General features: G+C 38.5%; 1 protein-coding gene across 1 annotated transcript in view; it reads right to left on the minus strand.

The window, feature by feature from the left end:
* The window catches only part of LOC139937700 (uncharacterized), a 134,308-nt gene that overhangs the window by 93,819 nt on the left and 15,202 nt on the right, over nucleotides 1-25,287 (minus strand). The window contains exon 2 of the mRNA XM_071932978.1: nucleotides 8,218-8,274. Within this exon, the coding sequence (XP_071789079.1) occupies nucleotides 8,218-8,274 (57 nt within the window). The remainder of the gene's footprint in view (nucleotides 1-8,217; nucleotides 8,275-25,287) is intronic.

Below are 25,287 nucleotides of genomic sequence, written 5' to 3' on the forward strand. Positions count from 1 at the left end.
ACCAAGGACACAACATTACAAGTCTCTACCCTGGCGATTAAGCAAAAACGCTCATTAAATGACATCACATTTAAGATAATGGTCTGTACGAAAATTGTTTGTTCGTTTTCTGAATTTTGAAGATACTCAATCGAAATGGTGCCTTCCACTTTGGAATGTACAGACTCATTTTTTAGTGTTCAATGACGTCACATTTAAAATTTGCTCTGAAAGAGTATCAAATATAACTTTTTACACCAATTTAGCATAGGGTTAGAGACACACCCTTGTCATTTTTTCCCCACTTTCTATTGGAAAATTAGTGCACAACTGAATGACCTCTGAGCCATTCTTTAGGGCCTACTGATGTTTGATCCTTGGCAAAAAAAAACAGGATTATTTTATGATTTTACTGATTTTCTGTTGGGAAAGATACATTGAAGTCAGGTCTTTGACATATTATTTTCTATGAACACAGTTGTCTCTGGAGGATTTGCACTGGTGTCACCTTTATAACCAGTGAATTTTCAGACTGAAACTATTTTCCATCTGCAGTTATTCAAGTGCTATCCTTTCGACTTAGTAATTATTTTCAATGAGCAAAGCTGTCTTTGAAGGATTTGCAATGGTCACCTTTATAGACGGTGTGACCTGTGCGGCACACGTTTACAAAAGAGCCACAGAGCCTGGACTTCCTGCAGGCATGATTTGTACACAGTCCAATGGTAGAAAACATAAAATCTTACACTTAACGAGAATGCACTGTCTAGTTCTTATCAACTTTTGATATGATGAAAGGGGGCACATCTCAAAACTTGTCCAGCTTTTTCTTTCATAACTCTTGGATTGATGTGGAAAGTATGACACAAAATATCAACTTTCCCATATGGTCAGTGCAGTATCCTGCCTGCAAGACCCAGACTAGCTGGGGAATGCACCAGGTCACAGTTCATAATATGGTCTATAAGCAGTGAACTTTCAGACTCAAACTACCACCCTCCCCCTCCCCCCCCCCCCAACGTACTTTCATCTGTAAGTTTGGGAGCTAAATAGGCAGGTTGTGACAATGTGAGATTTAGAATCACTTGTTTCCAACCTGGTCATGAATCATTTTCAAGAAAACAGGAAACTTATTACAAGAGATACTGAGTATACAGTGCTTAAATTCACATCAGTGTAAGGGCAAAAATATCATGGCTCAACAAGCTTGGCACCTCGCTAGTTAAAAACAAACAAGTTTGGATAAGGTTTTAGGGTCGATACCACAAAGAGTTATAACGATGCCATTTGATTCTCTATATAGATCAATTTAAAACAATAACACAGACCTTTTTAATTGCAGGAATGAGTTTGGCCTATGTAGGCCTAAGCATTCCTGAAAAAAAGACTCAAGGGTCTGGGTTCCCCTTTATTCTAGACTTGGAACCTCCCAGATGTTACAATTCCGAAGGTTTACAAAGTATACGGACTTTGTGAATCAAAATAAATACAAAACTACAGGTTTGGACAAACTGTGGATTTTTTCTTTCTCCCTTTGATGATTGCTTTACTTATTTATTTATTTATTTATTTCTTGTTTATCCTGGGAAATCCATTCAGTAAGAAAAACTCACTGATCTCCCATGGATCCCAGCTAATAACAAACTACAGAAGTGAACTTAAGATAAAAATATTACAAATTTACACAGAAAAACATTGCACATTCATTTAAAAAAGCACTAGATCCAAGCATGCACATACATTTTGAAAACTAAAAAAAAAAAAAAAAAAAACGTTTTTAAATAGGACGCAGAAATATTACCCATCTTTCATGAAAATTTGAAGGCTCAAGGAGATTTCAAAAACATCATGACATCAAGAAAAATTCTGAGAAGTCACTGGTGCCAGGCTTAAACCTTGCGCTAATTGACAAGGAACAATCATCCCACCCCTACCTAAAAACAGTGGAGGATAATTCCTTACAGTTTGGTTGATCATTCAACATCATTCAAACAGTCCAGCATTTGTATGGTAGGCAAACAGTATATAGGCAAAAAAACCTTTTAGTAATTTGCTCCAGCAATTTGTATGACTAATTACCAAACCACTACGAACATTCAAGTACACATAAGTATTACCACTTGACCTCCGTAGACCAGGATATTAAAAATAAAATACAGGTACAGGAAGAGGGGAGATGTAAACAAAATGTAAAAGTATTGTCATTTTACTCCGCCACTCCTGAGCAGATCGAGGAACCAATTGCCTGCTCCATGAATATCTTCAACTCTGTGGTAACCATATCTGGCTCAGGAGTACCTAGAGTGACCCAAGGTGTGTAACAAGATGACCGCAAGATGACAACCAAGACGTTCATACACACGAAATGAAGACTTCCCCGCACAATCATCACTCAAGCTAAATTGCCGTGGAGGCAATTTCCTAAAATGACCCAATTTACACACTTTTCACCCTCAATAGTTATATTGACAGAAGACCGAGTCATGAGGGGAAAAAGGGGCTAATAGAGACGCTACGTTTGTTTGGGTTTTTTTCTCTTTTGCTGGGACACGTTTAAAGTTTTCTTTGTTGAGATTTGAATCTGGAAGTGGGTTACACCTTGCAGGTTTGTATGATAAGAATGATGAATTGGAGGAATGAAGAGATTGGTGAAATGAAGAAATTGGAATCTGAGAAGGATCAACAAAGAGTGGGGAAGAGTAACGTTTTGATGTTTAAATGGTAAAGTAACAGATGTAGAGCAAGCCAGTCACAAATCCTTTTCTGCCCTCAAAGGTACCCATTTACCCCTAGGTGAAGAGAAAGCAATTATACATTAAAATGTCTTGCTCAAGGACACAAACGTCATGACAGGGATTTGAACCCACATCCCAATGACTTAAGAACCAGAAGTTTAGTCCAATGAGTGAACCGCCCGCCCACAACAGCCAAAGAGAACGATATGTCTCTACATTTGGAAATGTCTCAATCGTCCTTCTTGAAGTGGACAGGAAACTTCACCCCATGTACCCGCTCTGTCAATTCTGGACAATCCAAATTGGGGGGGGGGTGGGGTTGGCAGGTTTGTAATGGGTTTTAGGGGTTGGGTTTGTTACCAGTCTGTCAGTGTTGTAGCCACGGTGGGCCGTGCTGGGCGATTCTACCCAGAAATAACAAATTTCGCCCATCGCTCTGAGCAAAATACACTGTGCTGCCCAGCACAGAATTCCCCCAGATTGCACTTCAGCAATGATGGCCCCCATATCTAAACATGAATAATTTTGGTTGAACCACTCGCCCTTGATGGACTACATTGGATTTCGAGCCCACTAATAAAATTGGTCCCGCTACAACACTGAATTATTTTATAATCATAATTACTGTGTATGACCCTCTAAGCTGGTTGACTAAATACAGATGATTAAATCTTGAGATTCTTCCAATTTGAAAATGGAAATGGTGCTCTTGAAAACCTCCCGGAAATGTCTTGAAGTACTGCGGCTGAAGACAAAAAAAATCTTGAACTTGCATCTTGATTTAACAGTCTCAAACATGACTTTCAAAATGGACCTTCATTAAGGGACTAGACACTATTGGTTACTACTCAAAATAGTTGTTAGCATACAAACTTATTGGTAATGACCAATGGAGAGCTGTTGATAGTATAAAACATGGTGAGAAGCGGCTTCCCCTGAAAGAACATAGTTTTTGAGAAGGAGGTAATTTCTCACTAAAAAATTAAAAGAATTCCACAAAGCTTTTTATTTATTTTTATCTGAAAGCATTCAAATTTGTGAAACAAGGGTTGTTTTTTTCTTTCATTATTCTCTAGCAACTTCGATGACCAATTGAGTCCAAACTTTCACAGGTTTGTGATTTCATGCATTATGTTGGAAATACACCAAGTGAGAAAAATGGTCTTTGACAATTTCCGAAGGTATCCAGTACCTTTAAAAGAATTCGCATATATCAGGTGCAGGTGCGAGTTGTTTTAATGATTGAGCCTAGCTGCAGAGATGTATACATTAACTGATTGATTTACATGTTTTTCCCGGTCACAGCTTCGAGCTAGAATGGCTCCTAAATGGCCTCTTGCCACAGACAATAAAGATAACTGTGAACATTACTTACCCCAACCCACTCTCTTCAGGCGAGATGAGTGGATTTGAGAGAAAACCACTCTGTGTTTTGTTTACATTTGATGAGGGAAGAAGGTGGGGCAGTGATTGGTCATAGGAGAAAAGACGAGGTACATTTGATGCAAGTTTATCTCAAATGACTCTCTTATCAGTCATGATATTTGGTCCTTTGAAAAATAGAGGGATCATTTTTATCTTGTACACGTACAAAGCCTAACCTAAATGTGCTATTGTACATGATGAAGGCTGTAATAGACTTTTCAGGCTATTCAACCACATCTTTAACATTTTCAAAAGACAAACAATTTGAAATCAGACTAAGTAGGGAAGAATGTCTTGCCTGTCTTTTATCTTTTCGTTTTAGAGGGGGGGGGGTGATATTGAAGGGGGAAACAAGAAGAGAAAAAGTTGAGCTACACGTACGCGTAGTACTGTCATAATTTTCTATCCTACATGTTTTTGTGGACGTCCAAATGCTTATTAGTTTGACACTGCAGGCACATGATGTATGGCATCTAGGCCTATATGGTGTGTCGTGGCCGTGGCCGTGCGGTCACTGGACTCAAGCTCTGGTACATGTATTTCTGATCAGCAGAGTCAGGGCTTGAGTCCCGGTCTTGACACGTGTGTCCATAAGCACACAAATTTTAAGTTTAAAACCATAAATTGCTTTGTCCTTCGGTAAGAACGTAAAGCTGTATGTCATGTGTGATTTGCACAATAAGTAAAAGAACCCAGAATACTTCAAGTATACTGTAGTTAGCTTCAGACTGCGCAACAGCACCTTGTAATCCGTTACAAGGTGCTACAGCAGCGTCTTGTAAACTGTTACATGGTGCTACAATGTATGTAAATAAATGTGTCTTATAATTCAAGCATAGCTCCCCGCATACCTTGTAGAAGAAATAAGGAGCGCTTTGAAAGGAACTGCAAATTATTTTAATATGAATGTATTCTTTGAAAGAATTTGTGGATCTGAATTTGTGGAGCTGACAGTATTGAATGAGCTTCAGTATCTACACTGTCTTCTATTGAAACTTTTAGCAAAAATAATTTTTCATTTTGTGAAAACTTAATATTCACAGGACAAGTTGGAGTGTATACTATGTAGGCCTTTGTATGGCAGGCTTGAATCTTATAGCAGACTGACAGCTACACGACCATAGAGCAATGAAGGGGACATCCATCAAATAAAGTCTCGTTCACCAGATTACAAGATCAAATTCAGAGGGGCTTTGTGCCGATATCTCAAAAAATCACCGATGGGATATAAAAATCCCACCATGTCGCTCCCAGCTGGCATTCTCAAGATTCCGTGAGAAGAAACCGTCAAGGCAAGAAAACATCGGCCAAGATCTCAAGGGGTTGGAACCCTGGCTAACTTCCTGAACCAAGAATGCCCTGAATTCTCCCTCATGAGATGTTTTCATGTTCTTCTGTACCTCGACGTAAACAATGCCTGGCATCTTCGAAGTCCCAAGTCTCTCATCAGTCTAGCATTGGTGTCAGAAGAGGGAGGTATGGAAAACAGATTCCTGAGAAGGTTGGAAGTCTGGAATCTTCCTTTTCCCCCGCGAGGGTACGGACCTGTTATTCTTAACGCCCAGAAGTGCCCGGGTTGAAACAGACCTCACAACGAAGAGGTAAAATACTGAGATGAACAGCTGTTAAGTTCCTTTTTTCTTTTCTTTTTAATAAGACATTCACATCGAGCTTAAGATACAGAGAATAGATCTATGCCATGCTGCAAGAATATTTGTTTAGTTACTTGTGTTCTTGATGTTTATATTTGGTTTTAAAATGTTTAATGTTTTCATTGTTGTGATTTTTTAAATATAAACGCTTGGGAATTTTTATTTTGTTTTCATGTTATTAGTTTATAGCTATTTTTTGTGCATATTTGTCTGATACACTAGCTTGCGCATGGGAAGAACTCTTATAAAATATACCTTTTCTTGATTTGTTTAAACAACTTCTTCAATACACATATATGTACACAGTGAAACAGAAACAGCACCACAACAATATCAAAAAAAGGTTCAATAAAATTACCCAAATACTTGTAACTTTCTAGCACTTTTTCCACCGCAGCTGATCTGATTGACCTAAGCCTTCACCTGGCAGGTACTCACGAGCCATCTACAGATTACACGGCTCTTAAAGTGCTTCCTATCGAACGGATCTTCATCCTAAACCATGAAGGAAGGAGTAAACTCAGCCAAGACATGTTGATGTCCTTAGCCCAGGGAGAGTGGGAGCTTGAAGCATCAATGTCCAATGTGATAGGCCTCCAAGGCTTCTTGCTTGTCCCCGCTAGTTTGCCATCTTGAAGAACAGCATCAAGTACAGTAGTGTAAACCATGTGTACATGCATGATGTATTGCGACATACTCCGGCAACAGGACAACCAGGCAAAAGAAAACATTTGAACACAGTTTGAGACTGAAGCCACAGCAATGTACCTCAAAGAAATATTCATCGACTCTTAAGCCACCATTAGAATGACCAGGTTCCTAGCTTGTCCCCGCTGTGAGCCTTCAAAATTTGCTATCTTGAAACACAGCATCAAGTACTAGCGTACAGTATATAGTATACATGGCGACATACTCAAGCAATAGGACAACTGAGCAAAACAAAACATTTGAACGCAATTTAAGACTGAGGCCAGCATCATCCTAAAAAGGCAGTCGCCGACCAGTGTTTTTTTAGATCATCACAAGGTTGACTTGAGGGTGGGTTTTGTAACAAACCCAGAACTTTGTCTTTGAGCGAGGCCATTTTCATCTGTAAACTGGCAAAGGGGAAATCCAAAACGTATAATCAGAAAGTCTATTTTAAGGGGACTAAGACAAGGGGCAGAGAGAGGTCATGACCTTTGCATAATCCAACATTTCCTCTTCTGAAACAAAACTCTGTAGCTTACCACAAATTACTTCTAAGCAAAAACTATGGGGCATGGGAAAGTTTAAATTTACTTAATTGACCTAATGGGCTTAGGCTAGGACTTAGGCTTTGGCAGTTATGTTGGAAACATGCAATTTCTTTACATGGATTTAAGTAGATGGACTGAGTCCAAGCTACAGAACAAGCGTAAGCTGTGGTTTCAAGAAGGGTGTAGGTTCCCACGTACATCACTTTAAAGATGCTATGTCAGATTTTTGGCCGATTGGACCCCAAAATTTAGATTTAAAATTCAATGGGTATTTTGATGGGGGTCGAGAAAGTTACATTTGAGCCATTGCTCGAAAAAAAAAAAAAATTATTAGTAACAGTGAAATAAAGTGCTCAAAATTAGTTTTTGTCGGGATCCCGACAATAAATCACGATACCAATTCTTAGCCTATGTGTTTTATAAGAAACGTTTCAAATTTTTGTCATGGTTCCTGACCATTAAAAGTAAAAGTTAAATTTTTTTTCGTTAGAGCAGGTGATACTCTTTGAAATACCATTCACTCAAAAAAATATATTTTTTAATGTTTTGGGCAAAAATCTGACATAGCATCTTTAAAGTTTGAAGAAGAAAAAAATCACAACCTAACAGGTTCAAAATCTCACACCTCTTTTTACAGGTACATGTACATATTTCAACCAAATTGACAGTTACTGTAGTTGTACAGTATGAACATATGGCCAGGTCATTCACATGTAAGTGACAGAGTTGTACAAAAGTGCATATGTTCATGTACTGTTGTACACATACATTTCTAGGTTAATAACTTCTTAAGACAGTGTCACAACAGTTCATAAGAAACCTGCCATCCCAACATGCATCTTTAAAATTGCCAGCTTCTCAAAATGCAATATGTTCTCATTAAGTCTTGTATCCTATTCTCACAGCGCTGATCAAAAGCCCATCCATGAACCAATGTGAATTAAATCCCACCCTTGATGATCAGAAGCAGATTTGCTGAGGTCTGTTTTCCCAATCAGTCCGTGAGCGAGAGACGCTATCATCATCAGCCTCTATCATCGCACGTTTAGTAGAGAGGTTTCACTAGCCACTGATTCCACTCTACGCCTCGCTCGGCAATGGACGCAGTTGGTTTCCTTCACCAAGTGGGGTTAGAAAACATATTGATTAGAGGGGAGAGGGAGGAGGGAAGGAGGGTGGTGTACTTACAGCTAGCGATGAAGGTTGCTTCCATGCTATCAGACCAACTCCACCAGTCAGTAGAACCTGTATGGCAAGAAATGAGAAACAAAAGTAGACATTGTTAAAAAGTGTACGCGTACGTACAATTCACTGATATACTTTGAGGAGATCTTAGGTGGTATCCATTTTGTTTTCTACAAGTCATATCAGTTAACCCAAACTGAGGCAGGAAGGAAATTTAGTATGGCGCCTTCTTTCTTAAATGTGAGGATTCAATTATTATAGGATGGTACTAGACAAGAGTTAAAGGGATAGGCCTGGAGTTTTATATTTGACAAGGGCAAGGCCATTTTCATTTTGCAAAGGGCACTTCCATTGGGAAAAAAAATTAGAGTCAATGGGAAAATTTTGAAGCCACACAAAGGCCAAGACCGTGCAATGGAGGCTTGGAGTGATAGATGGCGGTCATTTTTTCTTCTCCAATTTGTTAGGAAAATTAGCCTGGCGCCTTTTTGGTAAAATGAGAGGATTCAATGCTCAAGTCCAAATTTAAGGGAGAAGTATAATTTCCTCAAATTGGGGTCGATCCCTGAGAACTCATGACAGCCAGACCACCATCAGTCATTGTTTTTGTCTGCCTTAATCGTGCTCCATATCTACTAACCATTAACAATTTCCCGCAAAAACAACCCCTTTCCTGTTCCCTGCGAGATCAGCCTACAAGATCAAAACCCAGCAAGCCAAAGTTTCCAGCAAGTTTTACCCCTAAATCCCACTAAATACTCAATGTCAAAAACACCACACAATCCAACCAAATTAAAAGATTCCGACACAGCTTATTAAAGGTCTGAAGAAAAAAAAGTGTCTTCAACCCCAATTGTTTATGACGATTCCTAAATTTGCCCCATCCGTCCCTATTTCACACTCTCTACACCCGTCACCCTGTAGGCATGGTAGGGGTGCACTATCAGTCATATCCTATATCCTCTGCTTACCAGTTATCACGCTATTATGCCTTTTTCTTTGAATTTGGAAAAAAATAATGATGCAATATATCAACCGATGCCCTAATTATCTTCATTTGTTAATACGAAGTATGCAAACATATATTAAAACTTGATGGACATTGAAATGTTCACACCACACACCGATCTTGGATGACTTCAACTGGCCCCATTTGTTTTGAGTTTTTCCTATTTTCACGGCAAAAAAGAAAGTATGGTTTCCCGGTGAAGCCATACATGGAAGAAACATCTGCAGTGACTACAAGTGTTCTTTGAGACTCTGTGTATGACTGTATAGCCAGCAGTTGCCTTCATTTTATTCAAAATATTTTATTATTATTTTTTTTAAATTACCATGGTAACTTGCAAAAAATTTTAAAAAATAAAAAGTGTGAATAATTACTGGCTTCAAAATCTGATTTCTATTTCTTTTTTTTCTACTTTTTTTCTTAATACTTATAATAAAGCGTATTAATAAACAGTGATAATTGAATCAACAAGCTGATGTTTAAATTTTAATATAAATAATAGTATTGATACGAGGGTTACAAAATAAAAATCTCAAAAAATATTAGAAAATGATATAAGGCACATGGCTTCTTTAAGCCTCTGTATTTTTCTTTAAGAATGCTCAGCAAAACATTCAGTCACATGATTTTGATCATCATGAATTGTGAATTGAAATAGCGTTTGATGAAACTTTTTCGGTGGGCAAATATTTTTTTATGGCCTCAACATTATGACATATTTTTGTACCTTGTAGAAATGCCTAAAATACCAAACTTTTTGCATTTACAAGTGCAAATGACCAGTGGAGCCTTACATGTTTCTAAGTTTTTGTCAAAGAAGAGGAGACTCTTTGCTTGGCATATAAAACCACACAATTTTTATCTTGGGACTGTTTACATCACGCACAGAGAGGTAAAAGATTTGCAACGATAATAGGGACACCGCGAAAACAGGACCTCCTACGATATATTTAGTATCATAAGCCGGTCCCTGCTACATGTATATTACAGAGCTTAACGATCGACATCCTTTCTGGAGAACCAAGCTAAGCCATGCCTAACCCAACCCTCAAAACGACAACATGAGATCCTGTTTAAAGGAACTGGACTGGTTTGGTAATTGTCAAAGACCAGTCTTCTCACTTGGTGTATCTCACCATATGCATAAAATAACAAACCTGTGAACATTTGAACTCAATTGGTCGTCGAAGTTGCGAGATAATAATGAAAGAAAAAACACCCCTGTCACACGAAGTTGTGTGCTTTCAGATGCTTGAATTCGAGACCTCAGCTGAGGTCTCAAATTTAATTCAAATATTTCAGTGAGAAACTACTTCTTTCTCAAAAACTAGGTTACTTCAGAGGGAGTTTCCACAATGTTTTATACTATCAACAGCTCTCCATTGCTTGGTACAAGCTCTCCATTGCTTGGTACAAAGTAAGTTGTTATGCTAACAATTAATTTGAGTAATAACCAATAGGGTCCAGTGCCTTTAATGGACAGGGAAACTTCACTGTGCAGAAGTAATGGGGCCGCTACTGTGACACGAATATTACTAATAATGTACTGGAGGATTCGATAACAAAGTACACCTAGATTTGGTTTCATTGGCTGAAGGGGCCATTGTAGTATCATCGAGTGTTTTGTAGGTTTGTTTTTCATCCGATGTAATTTACTTCAATTGGAAAGGATGGCTCGTATTGTTTTACCTGAAATAAGGGCAATCCTATTCAGGCATTGAACTGCAAGTAAAATTCCACAGTTCTGCGGGGCTTGGAAGTAAAAATATTCACCAGACTAAAATTCATTTTACAATTGATTAGAACTCATTGAGGAGAGAGAATGTACAAAATGTACTAGCCTCGAGCCAGTGATGGTACTGCTTTTGTTTCAGACGAGCTAACTAGAAGCATTGGAATAGTAACATCACAACCATTGAGTTATAAGAACTAGAGGGCGCACTGGCCTATATACTTGACCAGGCATGCGTGCAGGCGGCCATTTTCTAAGTTGCCAAAACAGGCATCGCACAGCGTGTGTTTGTGCGGCCATTTTGTAAGTTGACAAAACAGCATAGCGTCAGCGTTCAATAAACACAAATTCTAACGTGTACTTCATATTCAATGCGCGTACAGAATGGCGTGCGTCGGTCCTGTCGTGTTAGTGCAAAAAGCATCACTAGTGCGCCCTCAAGTTCTTATATATAACTCCATGATCACAACCAAAGATTATTCAGCACTGAGGAACTTGGGCTGAAAAAAAACTGAAATATGCACGGCTAGCCACTCTTTTGAGGCCACAATAGATCAGTGCCGAACATTTTACCATTGCTATCAATGAATAACGAAACATTTCTTTTCTAAAATGGCGCCCAAATGAGATGAGCTCCTGCCACTGTAACTTATCATGCACCTTTGGCGCTCTATAATCTTGGATCACTGGATGGAACAAGCCCTGCTGAGTCTACTATTATTCAAAACACACTTTCTCAGATTTACTCATTATCTACTTTTAGCTTTACAAGCTTTTTCCTTCAGCAAACATCACAAGAGCGAAAATATTTAGGTCTTGTAAAAATATTTACTGTCCGGTAAGATTTCTGAGCTACAAGACATATAGTCTAGTAGAGGAGATTGTCTTGAAATTTGAGCCTGGGATATGTACGTAAGACCTGTATAAACATGTATTAGAAACAGTGTACAAGGCAAAATGTTACCCTTCCGTACAAAAATCAGACGTCAGAAACGACATCGCTCGGCAGACTTGCAAGACTCGTGACTCATGACTTTGACTTTGGAGTTTCTCTTGAATCGACTTTTTCTTTGTCTGCTCCTAAAAATAGGCAGAATGATGAGACATCTGGGGAAGCTTCAGTTTGTAACTTATTAAAACTGACATCATACTAGAGTTCAGAAGGACACTGTATCCCCAAAAAGTAACGTCGCTCATATACCGTATTACATACACAGAGCATTCAGGTTGTGCTCAGTGGTTTATTTCCCTGCCTTTCACCACTGTGGACCCCGGTTCGAATCCCATCTTAAAGGGAAGGTACACTATTGGTAATTGTCAAAGACCAGTGTTCTCACTTGGTGTATCTCAACATATGCATAAAATAACAAACCTGTGAAAATTTGAGCTCAATTGGTCATCAGAGTTGGGAGAAAATGGTGAAAGAAAAAAACACCCTTGTTGGACGAATCTGTGTGCTTTCAGATAAGAATAAAAGACAGACTTCTAGCTAGAAGTCTTTTAATATTTTAGTGAGAAATAACCTATTTCTCAAAAAGTACATTACTTCAGAGGGAGTCGTTCCCCACAATGTTATACTATCAACAGCTCTCCATTGCTCGTTACCAAGTCAGTTTTTAAGTTACCAAACGTGTATCTTCCCTGTAAACCCTACCTGATTGCATGGGATCCCCCTGTTTGGAATTTCTTCCAACATCTAAAACTGAACATTTCTTCTCGTTTCCCTTGCGCTGTTGGATTTGTGATGAAAGAAACAACTAACTAACTAAATAAGTTAAAAAAAAAAAAAAATGGACAAGTTTCATATGAAAAAGGAAGAAAAATTTATAAGCAGTTTAATAGTGTAGGTTACACAGTTCTTAGTAGAACATATGACAATTTGAGAAGTTGTGTTTACTATCCCAAAGCAGTCCAGTAGAAATTCACAATTTCCTAATAGGATGCCCTTTTACCAAGGAGAAAATGCCTTGGTGCCCTTGCCCTATCAAAAGAAAAGCATACAGGCCTGCAACCGCCTTCGTTACCTCCATAAAAGATCAGGCATGATGTACGCCGGGCTAGTTTTAAGGGTGAGCCCTGGATTCCTGTCTCTGGATTTTTTCGCTTTCCAGAGATGTAGTGATAACCTAATGGAGTTACCCTTTGCCTGGGAGATGTAGAGCTACATATAGGTCCTTCTAAAATTACAAAATGGCTAATTCAAGCACTCCCGTCCCACTCTCTTGCCCTAATCATCCACCAATAAAGAGCTTAGTACTTGGATAACTGTCAACTTACTATCCTCACGACTTCAAAATCATACTACGGAGAAAAAATAAAAGGGTATAAAAAATCAGAGGAGATTTCTATTTTGGTTGTTATCAGGACGTCGGTAATGTAGGCTCTCTCGTTTTACACACGAATCATTGAGTCCTCTTTATCGTTAATCAAATCGCTGGCGGAGAATGATTGTCCCATTTTGAGAAAAATAATCAATGGAGGACTGGGGAGCGGAAAGCTTCATGTGGACGTTTCAATAATGTCTCTAGTATTACTCTTAATGCATCTGATAAATGCATTAAGGGAGAAATTTACGCTTATTCCTCGGTCAATACTCTGATGTAACACGTTACTTAACGCACTGCTAAAGCATTGGGTTTAATGCCACTGAGTGGGAGGATTACTCTATCAGCAATACGCTCCATGTTCCTCGATTTCGCCTGGCCAGTTACGGGGACAGGGCTTACTCCAACATAGCAGCAAGACTCTGGAACTCACTTCCGGAATACCTCAGACAAATCCACAACATCACTCTATTCCAGCAAAAACACACTTGTTCTTGCTTGCTTTCCAACATCTTGACAAAACTTGACCAGCGCCTTTGAGTGTTTTTCTTTTTCAGTAAAGTGCACCTTATAAATGCTGTAGTTTATTATTATTATTACTTGCAGATCCTACTTGCAGATCATACTTTCAGATTTTGTTCAAACCTCAGTTGTGAAATCTAATCAAAACTACATTTGATTTAAATCAAAGCTACAATTATTGTTGTTGAAGTGACATTGATCATCAACATGCTCCACGTGTTTCACTCTTTACTCCTTCAGGATGAATTTTGACACATGACTATTTGAAATAGTATATACTATACCATCAAGAAAGTTTACTGAGGAATTCCATTCAGCACAGCACCAACCAATGATTTCTTTTTCTATTGTAGTCAAATTTTCATTTACCACACAAATACAAGATCCATATAAGAAGAAAGAATTCCTGAAATCAAACAAACACATCTGAAACCTATATGCCTCCGAAAAATGAAAGAAAGAAAACCTTTTCAATTTTTTAACTCAATTGGGGCAGTTCTTTTTACTGAACTGGGTCAACATACCAATCATAAAACCTAAACTGACAGCTAGTTTAACAGCAACTGACCAACACCTCTTTATTTACAACTCTGCATTCTTCATTACTTTTATGGGTCGTAACAAAGGTGCTTTCACTCTTTGATTTTGTACTTATTTTTCATATTAAATAGTATACACGGTCATGATTTTAAACAAGGTCATTTGAACAATATTTTGAAGATCTGCACAATGGGTTTTAAATTTGCACCAGCGATAAAGAATAGTTATTCTAGTTTTAAACCAGTACACCAATGTAGCACTGTATCAGTACTCCCCCCCCCCCCCCCTCACAGGCAGAACTACAGGGGTGGATTTCACAAAGGTAGTCCTAACTTAGGACTAGTCCTAGGCAATGCTATGAGATAGGACCAGTCCTAAGTGAGGATGAGTTACTGGTCCTAACTTAGGACCAGTCCTATCTCTTAGCATTGCCTAGGACTAGTCCTAAGTTAGGACTACCTTTGTGAAAGAGTTAGGACTAGTCTTATCTCGAGTTAGGACCAGTTACTCGTCCTAACTTAAGACTACCCATGCAATTTGTATATCTCCTAGGACTAGTCCTAAGTTAGGACTAGTCTTAACTCTTTGTGAAATCGACCCCTGGCCTGATAGTGATATGCTTAGTTTTTGAAAGGGCAAAAGCACCAAAGCATTTTCTCTTTGATAAAGAGAAATTTGTTAATTCCTACTGTAGCATTTCACAGGCACCAAGGCACAAATGACCAGGGGGCATGGAGGCAATTGCCTCTGTGCCTTCGTGAAGTATCAGGCTTGGGCACATAATGTATCTGCAAAGTTATGGATCCTAGAACACAGTTTTCGAAAGCAAAACAAGAACTGGAAAGGGCACTACCACAAGAAGTTGCTTGCCACAAAAACTTGAGGAACTCAGCTGATCAGCTGGGATGCTTGATAGCCAAGACCTTTGATATTCCTCAGTTTTTTTGTGCTTCTCAACTTTCCAGCCAAAAAAGAACGATCAATATCGCTTACTCTACGCTTGGGTTTCGACAAAATCAAACTGCTTTTTCTCCACTTAAAATAAAAACACAACCCATCGGGAAATCCTGCAAATAAGTTTGTACCCCCTTGGTGTTTTTTTTTTTTCTTCTTCTTTCTTTTTAACTTCTGCTCTTTTTGGCAAATTGAAAGAGAGATGGATCATGGGTCTCCAGTGAACAAAAGTGGAACACAGTGAGAAAATCTATTATTGTCACATAAATAAAAGAAAGGGTTTCTCGTTTGAAGTTTTTAAAATTGGTTGCAAGCTTTTGCTTAGTACTCTGTCTTATCATTTAAATATAATTTGTACAGCAAATTGATGTGAGAGTTTATTTTTAAACACTTCCATAGTGCTTATTCAGGTAATCTATTTAGAATTGGATTTATCAGTGAATGTACTTTTCAAACCAGTTCCTAAACAAGAGAAATGAAAACAAGACAAGTTTGAACTTGTCTTAAAAAAATCCAAGACTTTAAACGTACTGTAATTAAATGCAAAATGCTTTATGTTTGATACAGGTACTATATTCCCGCCATTATTCATGCATGTATAGTCACATCCATGAGCCCCATGTGTACACAATCCGCAAATGAACCCCAGTATGGATTTTTTTTTAACCCAATTTCCAGCCCAGATCCGGGTAAATTGCGAATTAACCTGAAAAAAAAAAAAAATCATCGGACAAACTCCAACATTATCCCATTCCAGGAGAAACAAAGCACTCTATGGTGGCGGCGACCAGCGTGTGTACAATTAAAGTGTTCCCGGTACTCCGCTGCACCAGTGATATTATTTGCTGGATCAATGCAATACTCTGCAGGATCAGTCGCTGGGGCCATACTGGATATTTCCAGTCCGGGGCTCAAAGCCAAAAGGGAATTGCGACGTGTCTCTATTACCTTCCGTTGTTTCCATTTTTGTTTCTTCCCGTGCAACGACAGTGGGGACCACATGCACGAGGGAAGCAATCGGAGTTGATCGGCGAGCACGTTCGACACGTTGTGTGCTTTTGAAGTCAGCCAAACTCTCCTACCCAACACTCTTTGCAAAAATTAATCCCCTACATTACCACCATAAATTCCACTATCAATGAGCATGCTAGTTCTAAACAGTTTGATTTATATTTCCCTCCTCCATAAATGAAACAAAAGCTTCACATTAACCTTCACATATTCAGGTAACTCATCCACACACTCGCAAATAAGAATCATAAATCTTTACCCACACAAAACAAAAATTCCCATCCAAGTTTTCTTTCCATGACACTTAAAGACACTGGACACTATTGGTAATGGTCAAATACCAGTCTTTTTACTTTGTGTATCTCAACATAGGCATACATGTACATGTAACATAACAAACCTGTGAAAATTTATGAGCTCAATTGGACGTGGAAGTTGCGAGATTATAATGAAAGAAGAAACACCCTTGTCACACGAAGTTGTGTGCTTTCTGATCCTTGATTTTGAGACCTCAAAATCTAATTCTGAGGTCTCGAAATAAAATTCATGGAAAATTAGTTCTTTCTCAAAAGCTACGTTACTTCAGAGGGAGCTGCTTCTCACAATGTTTTATACTACCAACAGCTCTCCATTACTTGTTACAAAGTAAGTTTTTATGCTACAAATTATTTTGAGTAGTTACCAACAGCGTCCACTGCCTTTAAGGAAAGATGGGTATAGTATAACCCAAGTATAGTGCATATTTTATTTCTCATTTTAGATCTCTTGAGATGAATTATCGATCTAGGCTTCATTACAGCCGGGTCTTACTCGACTGGCGCCAAAGATTGAAAAGCGAGCTACACGTTATTATTATCCACGCTCTGGACAACTGAATATTTCTTTGCCATCCGAGTGTTTGTCCCTCCTGCAGTAGAGGGGAAGGGGAAGACATATCGTAGAGTTCTCGCTGAAGCAGAGGATGTGAATTACAGCTGTATGGACCAGCTGCCTGTAATTTGGACGGTAACAAAAGATGATGAGATATCAAATCAGTCCCCAGACATTGTCATTGAAAAAAAGGGATAAAATTCCACCATCTTAAAGGGATTGTATACCTTTGGTTTATGGAATCCTTCGATTGTTTTGATCCTAAAAATGTAGATATCAATAAAACTAACCCATGATTTTTCAAAAGGTGGTACTGTTTTTTGTTAGATTTCAATGAAAATCTGAAGTGGTTAAGCCGAGTCGGATTCTATACTTACGATGAGGCGTACCAACAACTTCTGCAATCTAGAAGCTGGGCCCATTTTCATGGTCTGCAGAGCCATGAAAATGGGCCATGAAAATGGGCCAGAGCCATTAAAAATCGGCCCAGCTCTAAATTGCAGTGTTTGTAAGTGGTGTTAGGTAATTGAAACCAAACTTAAAAGAACGTCTTTGCTGCTCATTCCTTTACAAAAATCACATTAGAAGAAATATCTTCACAGCGTCACTGGGTTCTTAAAATCAACATTGTCAATAATGTTCCAGCTGCCATGTTGTCAAGCCCAGTTCATACTTCCTACGAATGCGACACAATATTTGACGGCACAAACTCGCATCAGTTGATTTGTGCTGAACTCCTGCGAAACATTCGCAGCAAAAACAGCCCAGCGACGTCACCATTCGTATCGCAGTTTGTTTTTTCCTGACGATTTGACAGCCAACATCTGTTTAGGTTTTCTTTGAACATGCGAATGATTCACAGGACAGTGATCTTATTTTTATACATTTTAGATTTTCATGTTAGATGGAATTATTTGCCAAGGATGTTTGGAACCACTCCTACGAGAATCTTTCATCAAAGTACACTTTTTAGCTTCTTCAGACTAAATGCTGTTACATGTAGCTTGTTGGCAGACGCATAATGGGACAGACTATCATTTATCAGAATCATGTTTCACTCTTCTTCTCATTCTTCCAGAGGGCATCATTTTTTTTAAATCTAAAATTAAAATTACTATAGTGTAATAAGACACAGATATCTTATAGGGCGATGAGAGCCACTGCTGACAAAAAGGTCTGGAAGTAGCATTTGAAACCGGAGGTTTGTTGAAATGATGACATTTCAGTTACCCCCAGAGTTAAAATAACAAGGAGCTTCAGGACTAGGAGGTCGTTCAGACACAGTACTAAAGTTGGTTTAACTCATGGTTCAACCCGATCGAGTTCAACTCTGTGTGTCTGAACGGTTTTAAAGTTAGTCCGAATCAAGTTAAACCCACAAAAGATAAACCGACCAGGAAGGGGGTTTATCTTTAGACCGCTTCGGGTTAAAAGAAGTTAAACCGGTTCGGGTCTAACTTAGTACGCTGTCTGAACAAACCCTAGTACCCTCAGTGCTAGAGTAACAGATCAAAGAGCAGAATATATTTACATCTGGAGAGAGCGATTTTTGACCAAGCTGACAGGAAAAAAAAGTAAAAATTCAGATGAGTCTGAAATGTTTTCACTCCACTGCAAGAGAAAAGCCTCTTCAGTGATTATCTATTTCTCTTTATCCTGTGCTGTCTGTTGCCAAGCAATGCTCCTATACATGTAGATGTACATGTATGTATCAGCTTATAATAATAACAAATTCTTATATAGCGCATTTCACAATAAACCGTATCAATGCGCTTTACATTAGTCCCCTGGTCATTGGGCCAATAAACATCCCTTTAATCTTTCTCAGCTCCCATCATTAGGGAGTATACAGCCCCGTGCTGCCGTGGCGCTCCGAAAGCTTTTCATTCACAATATCAACCTCTACCCTCGCAGGTACCCATTCATACCCCTGGGTGAAGAGAAGCAATTACATTAAAGTATCTTGCTCAAGGACACAAGTGTCACAACCGGGGTTCGAACCCACACTCCGGTGACTTAGCACCAGCACTTGAAATCAATGCTCTAGAAACCACTCGGCAGCGGCACTCTTTATCTCCTCCATCTTCTGTTGTCTCCCTCTTTTTCTTGTCCGGTTTCTTGGAGTCCAATTGGTTGTTTTGCATGCCAACCTGTTTTCATTTCCTTGTTAATAGGTGACCCATGGAGCCACTTCTTCATTTGCATATACCACCTTGTAATTTATGCATAATCGGCCGTTAATTAATGCCAAGGGTGAGAGTCAATGCTGTAAACAAAGTCAGGGCTTTTAGTTTATTGTGTGACTAGATGGCTGGCAAGCTCAGAGTTGGAACTAACTGTGCCGAGAAGCACTGGGGTGGAAACAGCGGGCCATCCAGCCAATGCTCAACTTCTTGAGGCTTGAACAGAGTGCATTTTGCTGTGGTAATAAGTATCAGGCCGGGACTCACTAAACTGTGATGAGTAAAGGTGCAATGAGCCGAGATGCTCCACTGAACTAACTGAATAATCGCAATGTGAGGCGGTCCATGACCGGACGTGACAAAGTTGAGAAACTGTTGCAATAGCTGAGGAATGTACAAATGTATTAAAGATACTAAAGCAAGAGAACAGTCAAAAAGCCTGTTTCATACTTCCTGCGAATGCGTTACAAATTTTGACGTCACAAATTCACAACGAATAATTCAAAACAGTTGCACTGTGCTGAACTTCTTCGAAGCATTGTTGCGGAAACAGCCCTGTGACGTCGAAATTTGCTTCGCATTCACATTCGCAGGAAGTATGAACCGGGCTTCAGACATTTATAGCCTTATTGATAATAATGCAAACATACCTAAAGTAGCACAAGAAATTTTAAGAAAAGCTGTGTGATGACGCAATAACTACACTATGACTTCAGTAAAGCGGTGGACGACTTCAGTTAAGGCCGTGGGTGGACGGACTGGAGGGTGGGTGGGTCAAGTAAAGAGATTGGACCTTTGACTTGGCCATGCTTGGCATGAGGGCACAGCGCGTGCACATGACTAAAGTAGAGCCTTAAAACGAGTCTTGTCTGAACACACACCCTACGTCTATGTATCCTGGCTCCAAATGCCCACATGACTCTCCGGCAATTTCCTGATTTCCCCTCATCTTGAGGTCATCCTTGGACAAACAGGGAGAACCCTCAAGGAACCTCGAGTGTTTTCAGTTCCTGTCTTACTCTCTGTATACATACCGGTGGGGGGGGGCTATTACGGCAAATTAAAAAACATGTTTAGCGTCCTGCCTTTTTTTTTAAGGAAAAGAGGTTTTTTTGTTTTTGTTTTTTTTTTTAAATTGTCTGGGATTCAAAAACAAAATATGAGACCGTTATAATGTATCCTTTTGTTATCAGAAAAAGAAAATAAACAAAAAAAACTATTTTGTTTTATTTAAATTTAAAAAAAGGGAGGAGGCCTCTAAAACGGAAGCGGGCGGAGACCCTAAACATCTTTCTTTTTCATTTAGCCTTATTGGATGAAGCGGAGAAGAAGACGGAGCAAGACAGAGGGTCGAGAGACAATTGACCAGATCCTTTAATCATTAACCCAAAGTGTGTTCCTGTTCCTATATCCATTGATGAATCAGGTCACATTAGGCGCAGAAACAGGAAATGGACAATCCGTTATCGGCACCAAAATCAAACAAGACGTTGGTTAATTTTTGCGGGTATCTTTTTACTGCAGATTGGTCTGGTTCAGAGCTATGGTCGCTGAATGGTCGCAACCAGGCTGAGGTCACACCGGAATTTAGCGGCTCAGGCTATGAAGTATGGATGTAATACAATCTATATAGCCAGAACCGTAGCCTTAACCCACACACGCCCAAGGCTATTATTGTTTGTCAGCACGCCTTAGTTTAGTGGCTTAGGCTACGACTTGAGGCCCCCAGGGCTTGTGTCTAAGTATGGATTTAACACAACCATTGATCTATCTAGCCAGAGCTGTAGCCTTAACCCACACAGGCCCAAGGCTATCATTGTTTGTCAGCAATGGTGGGATTTCACATCTTGTTTCTCCAGAGTCAATCTCAATTGGGGTGGAACAGTCAATAAAAAATCATTAGTTTTACACTGACTGATATTCAGATCAATACAATGAACAGTTTTAGATTTCTGGAACACAAATTGACATTACACGAAGTTTTATCCAAAAGCTTCATAAGGATCATTTAAAGAATTTTTTTCCAACTATAGAACTAGATTTCTGGAAATTTCACGAATATAAGCTCAAATCTGACCTGATAAAAAATGTGTTTTTAATTAATACAACAAGTAAATGACTGAAAATCATGAGGACTTGTACTGCTAAATCCTGAAGAAAAAAAAAGTTTTTTATTTATCTATTGCCACAGAGTAGAGTTTGGTTCTGGTGAGTTCTGGTTCAGTTCAGTTCAAAAAGAAAAAGGCATGTCTTCCAGATCTGCAATGGAGTAGAATTTATTTCTAAAACAAACTCATTCAGTTAAAGGCAGTGGACACTTATTTTGGGTAATTACTCAAAATAATTATTAGCATAAAACCTTTCTTACTAACGAGTAATAAACATTGTGAGGAATGGCTTCCTCTGAAGTGGAGTAGTTTTCGAGAAAGAAGTAATTTTCCACGAATTTGATTTCGAGACCTCAGATTTAGATTTTGAGGTCTCGAAATCAAGCGTCTGAAAGCACACAACTTCGTGTGACAAGGGTGTTTTTTCTTTCATTATTGTTTCTCGCAACTTCAACGACCGATTGAGCTCAAATTTTCACAGGTTTGTTAATTTATGCATAATATGTTGAGATACACCAACTGTGAAGACTAGTCTTTGAAAATTACCAATAGTGTCCACTGTCCACAATCAAATTCATCGCAAAACATTTTCGCAGTGTTACAAGGGTGTTTTTTATTTTATTATTATCTCGCAACTTCGACGACCAATGAGTTCACAGGTTTGTTATTTTATGCATATGTTGAGATACACCAAGTGAGAAGACTGGTCTTTGACAGTTACCAAAGGAGTCAAGTGTCTTAAAAAAGTGTGTAGTACAACAGTCTATAAAATGCAATTTTGTCTGAAAAGTAAATTGCATGTATACATTCATGAATCGTTGAGCATTATGTTACCACGATTGGTTCACAAATCAGTTGTACTTATAAAGTACACTTTAGTACGACAGTCTATAAAATGCAATTTTATCTAAAAAAAAGTACATGAATACATTCATGCATCACAACTCCTTATGTTACCATGATTAATTGCTCCACTTTCCGATATACGAGTCACAAATCACTTTTTATTCAATCTTTACAATGTCCACAACTCAAACAGTTTTGAAAATGTTGGGCGTAACACTCTGATAAGAATCAATTAGTTTCAATGCAGTGATGAATCAAACAGCCACGATATCATCAAAAAAACCTGGTTTGCAGAGGACGATCTACAAACGCAATTTCTTGGGAACCGTTTTCTTTATTGCAGCAATCATCAAAGATGACATGCTATTTGTAATTCACATTCAAGATAAATCAAATTTATAACCGATCAGCTCCTGATGTTGGGCCGCGTAACAAGTGCAGTGGCTTGGCTCTCCAAGAGAAACGCATCAAAGTAATAAAGGCTGATGAGACAGAGTTAGTGTGTAATAAATTGTTTGGCTTTTCAATTGGATTTGTCTACATCCCAATCTACATCTAAGAATGTAGGTTTTGAGAAGAGGTATTCAAACTGCCTGGTTGACAAGAAATCAGCTTAAGAACTTATTTTAAAAGTAGGTGTGTTTTTTAACAAAAGATATACGGAAGGTTCAGTTAACAGCCTGGTTTTAATAAATGCATAAAAGCAACGGGTCACTTTTGATTATTACTAAAAATAGTTGTTATTATAAAAACTTACTTAGGAACAAGCAATGAGGAGCTTTTGATAGTATAAAACATTGTGAGAAACGGCTCCCACTGAAGTAAAAAAGTTTTTGAGAAAGAGGTAATTTCTCACTCAAATATTTAAAGACTTCATGCCTGAAGCATTTTTAGGCATCTGAAAGCTACACAAATTTTTGCAAAAAGGGTGTTTTTTCTTTTCATTGTCCTCTTGCATTTTTGATGACCATTTGATTCAACAAGTTCACAGATTTTTTTATTTTATGCATACTGTATGTTCGGATACACCAAATGATAAAACTGGTCTTTGACAATTATTACCAAACGTGTCCAGTGCCTTTTAGAGGAAATAATTTGACTGATAAGACAAGACCGTCCTCATGATTGTCAAAGCCCTTGACTCTTTAAGAAAACATTTTGTTTGACACAAAACTGTCAGAGTGCTCCAATTCCTGCCTCTGTAGAGTGTCTTCTCTTGACAGTGACCTGCTGGCCGATTGCCAACTAAAACACCTGAAGACGAGTTTCGATTTTCTCAAAGTAGTTTATACATGTAGCTAGCATTTATTTTGTTATCATATTCAGGAAGCAACGAGCATGTCAAAAAAATCACTTTTTCTTCCATCAATATTATGTTTCGCTTCCTGTCTTTAAAGATGACTTTGAGCCATGCTGCTTAAACAAAATTGTGCATAATTTCTTAATTTCTTAATTGCATTAATTAGTTAAGTGGACATTCCCCTGAACAATTGCATTTTGTATTTTCACAAGAAAAAAAGGCATTCCCAAAACATGTTCGAATTACATTGTAAAAAAAATGGACGGGTAAACAGAACTTGGTTATCACAAAGAGATGTGCTTGTCAGTTAAACATGCCCATCTTCTCACTCAGTTTTCTTAAAACACAATTTCGCACATTAACTTCTTACGCCAAATTTCTCCAGTAACTTTTCATTACGACCTTCTGCCACAAACACGACAAAATGACTTTTTGTCAAAGGAAAACAATTAAACAATGTAGAAGAGCCAGTAAAAAATACCAGTGAACTGTGAAACAGCACCACCAGATGAATTTCACAGAAAAAAAAATTCCAAAAGAAAATTTCTTTAACTTTTTCACATTTGAGTTGCTAAACCTGGCAAACTCCCGGGATAATAGCAATTTCATGAGGAGTAGCTTCCCCTGATTACACCATGTCTCCAGTCCAACAACTTCATTTTGTTTTTTCCACCATCGAAGTTTCAAATCCTACCTACCCCTGCTTGGAACTATGGTTAAGAAAATAACCCTAGGGTTAGCCCACTAAGTGTTTATTTTCTATTTTTCCCCGAAGAAAATTGTGAGATGAATCGAGAGTGAGAGGAAAAATTGGGTGGCATGGGGGAATAAATGTACCAGAAAATGCCTTGGGTTTGTTTCCATAGAGTTGACTTCATAAGGACTTGAAGTGACAAATCAAAGATGAGAATGGCACACTCTGGCTCATAAAGAGCATCTAGACACTACACACAAACCTATAAATTCAAACAGCATTTATTATTTAAAGGCAGTGGACACTCTTGGTAATTGTCAAAGACTAGCCCTCACAGTTAGTGTATCTCAACATATGCATAAAATAACAAACCTGTGAAAATTTGAGCTCAATTGGTCGTAGAACTTGCGAGATAATAATGAAAAAAAAGCACCCTTGTCACACGAAGTTGTGGGCATTTAGATGGTTGATTTCAAGACCTCAAGTTCTAAACTTGAGGTCTCAAAATCAAATTCGTGGAAAATTACTTCTTTCTCCAAAACTATGGCACTTCAGAGGGAGCCGTTTCTCACAATGTTTTATACTATCAACCTTTCCCCATTACTCGTCACCAAGTAAGGTTTTATGCCAATAATTATTTTGAGTAATTACCAATAGTGTCCACTGTCTTTAACCACTCAACGTTGAACCGGTGGTTATCGCCTCAACACTTAGATCAGTGTGCTGAGCATACTAATCTAAATGATGAGTCGTTAACCACCGGTTCTTTTCAGAACCAACACTTCTCAAAAGAGATATTCTCATGGAGTTACCGCAAACCTACCTCTCTTAATTATTTAACATCTGGGTAACATTTTCTAGTGAGTCCACCAACCATTTGAGACCATCCAACTAAAGTTTTGTATGGTTTTGTATGGTCCAGAAATAACTGTGTACAAGTAAATGTATAGGCCTGGGACTGGCCAAATCACCTCTAAATA

Source organism: Asterias amurensis, chromosome 5, assembly GCF_032118995.1.
Source record: "Asterias amurensis chromosome 5, ASM3211899v1".
Classification (NCBI taxonomy): Eukaryota; Metazoa; Echinodermata; class Asteroidea; order Forcipulatida; family Asteriidae; genus Asterias; species Asterias amurensis.